At 36.7% G+C, this 10,837-nt stretch overlaps 1 protein-coding gene across 1 annotated transcript in view; it reads right to left on the reverse strand.

Annotated features, from left to right (window-relative positions):
* Window positions 1-3,090: 3,090 nt before the first annotated feature.
* The window catches only part of LOC102252596 (chromosome unknown open reading frame, human C3orf58), a gene marked incomplete at its 5' end in the record, with an annotated part of 38,809 nt that continues 31,062 nt past the window's right edge, over window positions 3,091-10,837 (reverse strand). Inside the window, 2 exons of the mRNA XM_014539254.1 lie at window positions 3,091-6,006; window positions 9,674-9,977. Of these exons, the coding sequence (XP_014394740.1) occupies window positions 5,675-6,006; window positions 9,674-9,977 (636 nt within the window). The remainder of the gene's footprint in view (window positions 6,007-9,673; window positions 9,978-10,837) is intronic.

Raw genomic sequence — 10,837 nt, forward strand, 5'->3', positions numbered from 1 at the left:
GTCACACTCAGGGCAGGGCCGATGGGGAGGTTGCGGCTCCACCCCGTCACACACTGAGCAGGGCCCATGGGGGGGTTGGGGCGCCGCACCCTGTCACACACAGAGCAGGGCCGGTCAGGGGGTTGGGGAGCTCCCCCCTATCGGGCACAGAGCAGTGAGGGTCAATTTTATTGATTTCAGAGAGGGAGAGGAAGAGATAGAAACATCAACGATGAGAGAATCACTGATCAGCTACCTCCTGCATGCCCCCCACTGGGGATTGAGCCCATAACCTGGGCATGTGCCCTGACTGGGAATCGAACAATGACCTCAGGGTTCATAGGTCAACATTCAACCACTGAGCCATGCCAGTTGGGTTATTCTCCATCTTCTTGATTCCTGAATTTGACTCTTAATTTATTCTAAATTAGGCAGAAAGGTAAGAGGGTATCATTAATTCTCTCAAGCCTCATAAAAAAATTTTTTTTTAATTGATTTGATAGTGAGAGGAAGAGAGCATCACTTCTGTGAGTCATATCTTTTCTTTTAACCCTCAGCCGAGGATATTTTTCCCATTGATTTTTAGGGAGAGTGGGAGAGAGAGGGAAAGACAGAGAGAGAAATATTAATGTGAGAGAAATACATCTATTAGTTGCCTCCTGCAGGAGCCCTGACCAGGGTCCAGGCCAGTGAGGAGCTTGCAAACAAGGTACGTGACATTGACTGGAATTGACCAAAGGGTCCCGGGCTCTATCCACTAAGCCAAACTGGCTAGAGCTGTTAGTCATATCTTCATTTCACAGCCTAGTGACTTCTTTCAATGTCTTGAGTCATCTAAACATCTGTGATATACATAGAAAAGTAAAGCTAAAATTGACAAAATCCTAAATTTGACAGAATACCATGAGCTTATTTTTAAAAGTCTGTCACCTTGCAAGGTAAACTTTCTTACAAGTATGTATTCTTAAAACTTAGAGTATAAGGCTCTGCCTAGTTTCAACAATATTTGTAGAATAATTAAAAAATCTAAAAGGCTGAGGTAGTTCCCTAGAAACAGAATATATTAGTAAACTCATAATGAGAAGAATAATCTAAGTAATCTATAGATATTTGAGAGATCTAAAGTTTTGAGGTCAAAGGAGAAAAGGTCTTACCACCCTTTATTTTCCATTATTTTTCTCGTTTTCTACCCTCTTCTCCCCATGTCCCTCTTAAACTTTACTTCTTTTTCACCTTGTCTCTATCTCACTTGGGATTTCTCTTCCTTTTCTTGCCCTCACAAATCCTTTATTCCCCTAACTTAATAATTGAGGAAATGCATATGAGTTTTTACAATTATATGATCTTGCCTTCAACTATATGCTTCTGGTTCTAAAACACTGCATCCTCGTCTAGTAGAATATTGTAGGCCAGTGGTCGGCAAACTGTGGCTCGCGAGCTACATGCGGCTCTTTGGCCCCTTGATTGTGGCTCTTCCTAAGCCTTAGGAGTACCCTAATTAAGTTAATAACAATGTACCTACCTATATAGTTTAAGTTTTAAAAATTTGCCTCTCAAAAGAAATTTCAATCGTTGTACTGTTGATATTTGGCTCTGTTGACTAATGAGTTTGCCGACCACTGTGCAATTGGAAAATCCGTGTTGACCCCCAGGTCTGCTACTACTTATTTTTGTGATCGTGGGCAAATACTTTTCAAAAGAAAAAGAACTAAAATGTTCTATTACAAAATTTAGACACATAGCTATCTAGTATAATGAACTATAGCTATAACATCTACAGTATACAATAGGTTCTTTAAGTTTTTTCCACATACCAAAGCAAGTGCAAAATTAAAGTAGATAAGGTTACCCAAGACATTCATCTATGGTTCAAATTTTGTTTCCACTTTGTTTTAAAGTTAATTTGTTTTAATAAGGATAGAAAGGTAACCTTTGCATTTACTTTATGGGCTACGCAAGTCTCCTTTAATGCAAAGCCTCCCTCCCTCTTTTCCTTGCATTTGTTAAACAAAACCAAGTTATATACCCTGTAAAATTGCCCATTCTGGACTCTCTGGACTGCATCCCATGGACGCCTCTAACATGTTCCTCTGTGCTGGGTGTTTCTCATTATCAGATAGATCTGGGGGCTTGATCAGATGCAGGTTTTTTGTTTTTTTCCTGGGAAGACACCTCACAGGTGGTGCTGGGTGCTCCTTTTCACTGGGTTGTACTGGAAAGCACATCGAGATTGACTAGTAAATTCAGGTCTTGACCTCCTGATCCACTCCTTTTCAATTAATAATGTTTGCAGCTATTGATAATCATTGCCTAGCTCTTGTCAATTAAGAATTGCAAAAGAGCAATATTTTAACAACACTCTTTCTGCATTAACCGGAATAATTCTACATATCCCACAGATTTTTTTTCCCCTTCAACTATCTAATTACTTGGGGGGTAAGGCATATAAATGCTTCTTTCTTTCCCAGATACCAGTTTTCAGAATAATTCCTCAATATCCTTCCAAAAATGACTAAATTTGTTCATTTCTTATTGCTATTATCATTTTGAATGCATAATTTACATATTTAAACTGTTACAATCCATTTTTGTTATGTTTATTGGTCATCAAATACTTGCAGTTGGGTCTTGAGCTTTTTATACAACACCAGTGGTATTTGAGTTGTTCTGCTTTAGTGATATTGAGGTGTTACTGTTCAATTTTTAAATGTGAAATACACTGTGGTTTTGTTGGAGGAGAGAATACCTAATGTATAAAACACTGGACTCAAGTATCTCAGATTTTCTTAAAATAAGCTAGTGGCAAGTAAGTTGAGATACAGAAACAAGTTTGGCCACATGTTTTGAAGTTAGTATTAACCATAGTTACACTATTGTTCCTTATATATTATTCTTTTGTATACATTTGAAAAATTCGATAATATAGTTTAATACCATTTTAGTGGTAAAAGTTAAAAATGTCATGATTACAGAAAAACCATGCCCACACAGATAGTTTCTGAAAATTATATCAAAATACATGCAGGGGGAAAAAAAATAACATCTATACAACCTCACTTTCCACTCAAGAAAAATTTGGGTATTTGAAGATAAGAGATAGTTTGACAAGTGTGATTCTTAAAGTATCCTTTATTAAGAGCATTAAAGTTGCAGAAACAACTTTATATTGTAAAGGCACAGGGAGACAGTTCTGGTAAATTATTCAAATTAAACAGTAACTTACAGTACAAAAAACAACTTTAATGCACATACAAACCCCAAATGTCTGATTCAAAAATATTTTACTGCACCTATTAATGGGCAATGATTAAAAATATAAATTGTTGCTGTATAACAAATATCTGATAGTGAATATCTTGATAGCAAAGTGAACAAAAATTTATTGCTTTTCACATACAATTTTCCCTGTTAAATTCCTAACTCTTTTACTACCTTCTCAACTTTCTGAAGAAAATTCCACATAATTTTACAAGGAAATGACAGTTTTACAAAACTCCCTCATGCAGCTATGATTGCTGGCAGCTGTTCTCTCACTTCCTATTCTGCAATCACAATCACTTCCCAAAAGTAAGATAAATGTTTGCTAAGCCGCAGAAAGACAACCTTTCTGTGACTGGCATTCTAAGACTGGTAATGAAGACTTATCAAATGTAAAAGGTGCTCCATTTTGAAAATGTATTATTTTGTTTGAAGTTTTGAGTGAAGGCTTGAATGTCTGACAAGTAATTTTACCTATTCCCCTCAAAAGTTTTCCTAAGTTGTAAAACATCAGCATAGTAAAATTTCCAGCACTGAATGTTTGAAGGCTAGTTGATATATTAATGTACTGATGTATAAAAGTTAACACACTGCAATCTATTTTACAATGAAGAAATCTTATCCTTCTTCCAGTTTTAAACTGGAATTACCTTTATTAAGAACATCCTGCTCTTTTTATAGCAACCCGGTTATAGATGGCACAAGTAGAATTTCCATCACAATAATAAAATAACATGAAAGCAGCAGCATCCTAATTTAAGAAATACCTACATAAAAATATTTGATCATCATTGTAAAGTTACTTAACCATGTCATGTTCAGATAGTGTGTGGCAGCTAGTAATATGCGTGACACAGAGCTGTGGCTCAATAAATAGTTGCTAAATGCATAAAAACAGAAGAAAAACGTGGCTTTGGTTGTGCATATTTTAATCACTTTCTGATTAATAAATAATAAAGTCAGTCTAGAACTAGAACTAAATACTGCACACTACACCAAACTTTGTCATACACAAAGTAATGATTTCAAACAAAAATAATATCAGTTAGTGATAGTCAATATATGTCAATTATAACTTTTTAAAAAAGCCCACAAATTTCACATATTTATTAATTTTTATCCACATACTTAATTTTTTATGTTTTGATGTTTAACAACTGGGTAATGAAGACCATGTTGGGCAGACTGGCTACAGTATAAATTACTAATCCATTCATTAATAAAAAGTCATGAGGCCTGTTACTTTTGAAAAACTACCGATGAATGAAAGTTAGAATATCTTTAAGTAGCCTATGCTGGGAAGCAGTAGCTTAACTTTTCAAGATAAAAAAATGACCATGGAGATATGAACTTAATAATGATAAAGAACATATTGCAAGTAGGACAATAAGAGTGAGTAAGTGACCAATTTTAAATTCTAACCATGGGACTAGGTCTAATATTTCTTTGGCATATGCATTACTATTTTAGACTAGTTAGCATTTAAAAAATATCGGGGTTATATTTTCCTGTCAAAATGAACATCAAGGTGAAAACTACTAACACACTCTTCTTAAAGCCTTTTAAAGGACAAAATGACATTTAGCAACATATGCCAACTTCATGTTTAGTGTACAATTCTAATTACTGGCACAGAGTGATATAACTGTTAAATAACCTTAAATGAGCTCATGCAATGGTGAAACCACAGAAAGTGGGAAGAAAAGTATTTACATAATAAAATATTCAGCTTCCTGAAAAAACACAGTAAACCTAGAAATCCTGTCCTAATGGTTAACATGTACTGCATAGCACTGAATTAAAACTAGTCCAAATTTAAAAGTAACCTGCATGTGTAAGACTGAAGGAAAAACATAAAAATAGAAAAAAAAAATAGGAAGGAAAAAGTAGCCTATAAAACAGGCCAATCTAATGTGACATTCAAAGTAAATGTAAGAGATTCACAAAATCATGATACTATATGCAAACTAAGTCAAGTATACCAAGTACCCTTTGATACACAAGCCAATATAACTATCAGATTCATTTCTAATAGCTTGACAATATTAATTAATGCACTCAGGCATTCAAGGGGCAAAGCAGTCAAGGATAGCTCAAGTTTCCAAAGTGTAAGAACAAAAAGATCTGCAAAATAATCATATGGTTTTTGAAGTAATGTCTTATTTTGATGAATGTTAACATAAGATGTATCAGTGCACGTTTGTCATCCTCTGAAAGTATTACTTCCAAGTTTCTTTTTTCCAGGTAGTTTTTGGTGGTTTAGTATTAGCCAGTGCTATTTAAATGGAGAAAAGAAAAGTTCACCATAAGATGTATCAGTGCACGTTTGTCATCCTCTGAAAGTATTACTTCCAAGTTTCTTTTTCCCAGATAGTTTTGGTGGTTTAGTATTAGCCAGTGCTATTTAAATGGAGAAAAAAAAAAAGTTCACCATAGACTACCTCACATTGTTACTCAATTGAGCTAGATATTCCCGCAGTTCTTTTGCAGCCTGGAATCTGCCGTAGCGTTTCTTTGGGTTGGCGCACTCATCCAGCAAGGCCTCTAGCCGGCCATCTTTGGCAATTTCACTTGGTGGATCATGAAGGAGTCCTCCAGATGTGCCACGCCAGGTGGCATGTCTGGATAAGAGGTTCTGACAAACAGCATAATAATTGTGGTCCACAGTGGCACGAGCACAAAGAATTTCTTTTGAAAATGATAAGCAAGCCTCCTTATCACAATCATCAAATTTACTTTCATACCATACATCCCAATTTTCAGGTTTATCTGTAAAAGGAGGAAGAGCAGAAAGAGGAAAATATATTTTAAGAGTTTTTATTGATTCCCAATTTGACAATACCCTAATTAGCATAGTATTTGTTCTTAAAATTGTATTATAATTTTAAACAATTAAGTATATTAATTTACATAAAGATTTCTTGGGAGCACATCCGTGCCAAGCAGAGGATCAAACAAGGTACCTACTACTGAAGAGTTCAGTCTAGAGGGAAACCTTCTAATCATATAAAGTGGCATACAGTAGTATGGCACAGGAATACAGAGGAAGCACTACTTCTGTCTGGGGTTGTAGAAGGCTGCAGAGAGAACATTTGATTTAGGCCTTAAAATATAAGCAAGCCTTAGAAAAAAAAAAAAAAAGAGGAAAAGCAGCATTTTAGGCCGAGGGTACAGTATGTGCAAAGGCATCGACCTAAGGGACTGATCCAGTTAGTTCAGGAAACTGTAAGTTCTCTGTGGCTAGAGTGTGAGACAGGTACCTGGGAAGGAGGTATAGCAGAGGCTAGAGAAATAAGTTCTACCTTGTGTAATCAAGACTATGATTTGTTTTACAGAAAGATAGGCTGAAGACTGGAGGGACTAACATGATGACAGCAACTAAAGGAGGTCCAGAAAAAAAAAGCCAGATTGTAGAAACATTTGAGACAGAAATTAACAGGTAAGTGTATGAGTAAAGTTTAAGGTCCTAATTAGATGAAAACCTAGACACTATTAACATAACAGTGTTAATATTTTATATATATAAAGTAAATATAAAGTGGTTATGAGATATTCAGGTGTGGACATGTAATATATGCAACTGAAGCCAAAGGGACAGAATACATATTTAGAGTGCATCAGCATAAAAGGTTTGGTGGAGCCAAGAGAATGGCTTAATTGTATTGAAAATATGTTGAAAGCAAAAGGGAAAAAAAGACTGACAGACGAACATTAAAACTTAAGGGGTAGAGATGTTAGTGAAAGAAACTCATTCATTCAGAAAGTAATGATTTGAATGCCTGCTCTATGGCAAGCAGGGTGTCTAATGGTAAACAAAACAGATTATATACATGGCTCCTATCCTCACTGGCTTACAATCCAGTATGTGAAATAGAAACTAAGCAAGTAAACAAACATTATCATAAATTGTAGGAAATGCTATGAAGGAAACAGGAGTTTTTAACAGTAGAAAGACTTATGAAAGAAACAACCTAAAGTTACATACAGCAGTCAAGTCAAGTCTCTCTTAGAGTTAACATTTAAGCTAAGGCTTGAAGGACAAGTACCTAACAGCATATAGAAGAGAGATGTGGTATTTTAGGCAGAGAAAACTGCATATGGGAAGCCCAGAAGTGGAAAGGTTCATTCAAGAAACCAAAAGGCCATTTTGGCTGAGGCATCAAGGGCAACAAATGGACAGAGGGATATTAAAAACGAAGCAGAATAAGGTCAAGTCATACAGATTATGCCCTGGGGAGGAATTTGAATTTTACTTGAAGAACAATGGGAAATCATTAAAAGTATTAAGCAAGGAAATGATAAGATCAGATTTATGTTTTTAAAAAGGAACTATGTGATAAGTAGAAGGAAACCAAAGGAGTAAAGAATTTCATGAAGTTTTTACTAATCAGTGACTTCAGGAATTGGCCAATTAGGTGGTCGCTAATGGTAATGCAGATTTCTAAGTGAGGTTTTAATGGTTGAGGAATGAATGGAGACTCAGGAAGCAGAGATAGGCAGATTTTAAAAACAGTTGAAAAGCAACAAACCTGCTTATGGGAAGGCAAGAGAAACTGGATTTTAAGGAGGGTAGAAAGTTAAAGAAGACAACTGATGCAGCAGGTTTTCAAAGAAGGCTCTTTACTGTGTCTGAAGAAGAGGGATGAGTATGTATTGTTTTTACTGCTTAGACAGCGGTTCTCAACCTGTGGGGGTAGAACAACCCTTTCACAGGGGTCACCTAAATACATCCTGCATATCAGATATTTACATTACAATTCATAACAGTAGCAAAATTACAGTTATGAAGTAGCAACGAAATTAATTTTATGGTTGGGGGTCGCCACAACATGAGGAACTGTATTAAAGGGTCACGGCATTAGAAAGGTTGAGAACCACTGGCTTAGAAGGTACTAGTAAAAGGAAGAATACCAAGGGATGTGCCACATCAAAACCTCCATTTCCTGGTGAAGGATAAAAATACAGGCAATTTACTAGAAAGAGGGTAAATATAGATATAGCCATTTGCAAAGTGGCTATTCAGTCAGCCCTACTTGAGCCTTTTGAAAATAAGTAGGCATGCCTAAAAAAGCACAGGAGTAATGCTCTTTGTATGAAAGGTAAGAATAGAGAAGCTGTAGGGTTGTATTCATTCCAAGTCAGGAATTAGTTGGTGTAAAATTGTAACATGTATCCCAGGAATGTTCACATCAAGAATTTTTTTTTTTTTTTTTAAATTTTAGCCCTGGCCAGTGTGGCTAAGTTGGTTGGAGTGTCATCCTTTACATTGAAAGGTGGTGGGTTCGATTCCTGTGGGGGCACATATAGGAGGCAGCCAATCAATGTTTCTTTCTCACATCAATGTTTCTCTCTCTCTCTCCCCCTTCCTCTCTCTAGAATCAATTAAAAATTTCTTTTTACAAACATTGGAATGAATACTTTAAAAATTAAGGCAAGTTGTACAATTCTGTGAATATAATAAAAACCACTGACTTGTGTACTTTAAAAAAGAAAAGCATGGTGCAAGCTGCTGCTGCATTTACACATGCAGGAGAGGAAAGTGGGAATGAAGCCTCCAGCAGGGTGTCCATCCCCTGTGGGAGGATCTACAGGCCAGTCAGGATACAACCAGAAACTAGTCTGCTGAGTGTCCAATAGAACAAGGCACTGGGAAAACCAAATAGTATTTAACAGGATCAAGCTAGGATCATGCAAGAGTGTCAAATTAATAGACTGCTGTTACATTTACTGCATTCCCCAGGTGCCACAAAGAAGATCCTTATATAAAGGGAGGGGAGGGAATTAAAAATATTAAGACTCTCACCATGAAGCAACAACCCTTCAATTTCCCTTTACTAAGTAGGTTAGTTATAGAACTATAGGTATTGTCCCCAATGTTTTAAAATTCCTATGGTATTTAATTTTAAAAACATTTCAGACACTCTGCCCACCTACACTTTGAAGAACTCACGAAGAAATGGAGAGTAAAGTTTTGCATGAGATGTAATAATGTCAAACCAAAGCTAAAGATTTACAGTGCTAATGAAAAGGAAAAAAAAAATCACTGTAGGGACCCCACAGAACAATGGAACATGGAACATTCCAGAGAGCAGCACAGCCTTTCTGGCAGCCTGTAAGTAGTATATACAACTTAATTTTGCATTAGACTCCTAATGCTCAGAAACAGCAGACTGTGTGGAAAAAGACATGTGTACATACACACTCGGAGCATATCTGATTGAACCAAAAGGATATTTTACTAAATATGGAGAAGCTGTGACTAAGAACATGTATAATTAATCAATATTTGTTTACTGATACTGGTCAAATAAAACAAAAAAAGATGTAAGGTTGCCATCTAAGAAGGAAATGAAAGACTTGCTTCATATAAATGTAAACATTATTTTGACACAGGAAAAAATGGATACAAAAACAAACCTAAAAGTTATATACTTACTTTGTCTAATTAACCTTTTGTCAGCAACCAAAACATTTTCAGCATCCACAATGATTACCTTCCCATCTCTAGGACCAACTGCAAAATTGTCAAAGCTGACGTCCAGGAGGTAGAGTGCAAATTCAAAGTCATTGTTAGTAAGCTGCTCTGCTATTTCCATTAATTGCCAAGCCAGGTCAACTCGTTTTTCCCATGGTGCATTAAAGTAGCTCCACAGTTCTTCTCCAACATAATTTACAGCCACCATTCTTCCACAAGCTCCAAGATACTTTGCAAATGGCCAACCTTCATCAGATGGAAAAATCTACAAAAGAATTATCTTAATATTATAAGCGATTCTGATGAGGATATCCTAAATCTATCCCCAGATCCTTTCAGTAGAGATTGCTACAAGGCATGAGCTTGGATTTTCTTGTTGTAGTCAATAGTGAAGCAGAGAGAAATGTCATTTCTTTTCCAACTCATACCTTTACTATGGTTCTGAAAAAATTTAAAAAAAAAATAGCTTTACATTATAAAGCTAAAAAAAAGTATCGCTTATTAAAATCTCAGACCAAATTGACCAAACAACAAAACAAAAGATACTTTATTAGAAAATTTTAAAGTATTTTATGTTTCCTTTATCTTTTTGATGTATGTAATGACAATCAACCAATCCTTTCTTTTGAATGGACACCACTGCAGGCCTATTAGTCGGCATGTATTTACCACACACCAGGCACTGTGCTTCAGCTGGCAATAAGAGTGAACAAAACAGAGTCTCTAAAATAAAGATGCTAGAAGACAGATACCAAACAAATAATCTATCCTATATAATAAAAGGGTAATATGCAAATTCACCCTAACAGCAGAAGGACCTGAAAGACCACTGGACCAGTCATTATGAGGGGCACTGACGACCTCTTGGTCCCTTTCCCTGGCCAGCAGGCTCCAATAGCCTGATGATGAACAGGAAACTGGGGGTGGGTGGTGGGGGACACAGAGGGCGCCAGGCCAAGGCCCCCACCCCTCCAGTCACCCCACACATAGAGGGGGATCCGCAGTGGGGGCGGGGCTGGTGAGCAGGCAGGAATAGCTGACCTCTCGGTCCCTTCCCCCGGCCATCAGGCACCGATCAACCGATGGCAAACAGGGAAGCAGGGGTGGGTGGCAGCGGGGGGGGAG

The sequence above is a fragment of the Myotis brandtii genome, unplaced genomic scaffold, assembly GCF_000412655.1.
Source record: "Myotis brandtii unplaced genomic scaffold, ASM41265v1 scaffold210, whole genome shotgun sequence".
Taxonomy (NCBI): domain Eukaryota; kingdom Metazoa; phylum Chordata; class Mammalia; order Chiroptera; family Vespertilionidae; genus Myotis; species Myotis brandtii.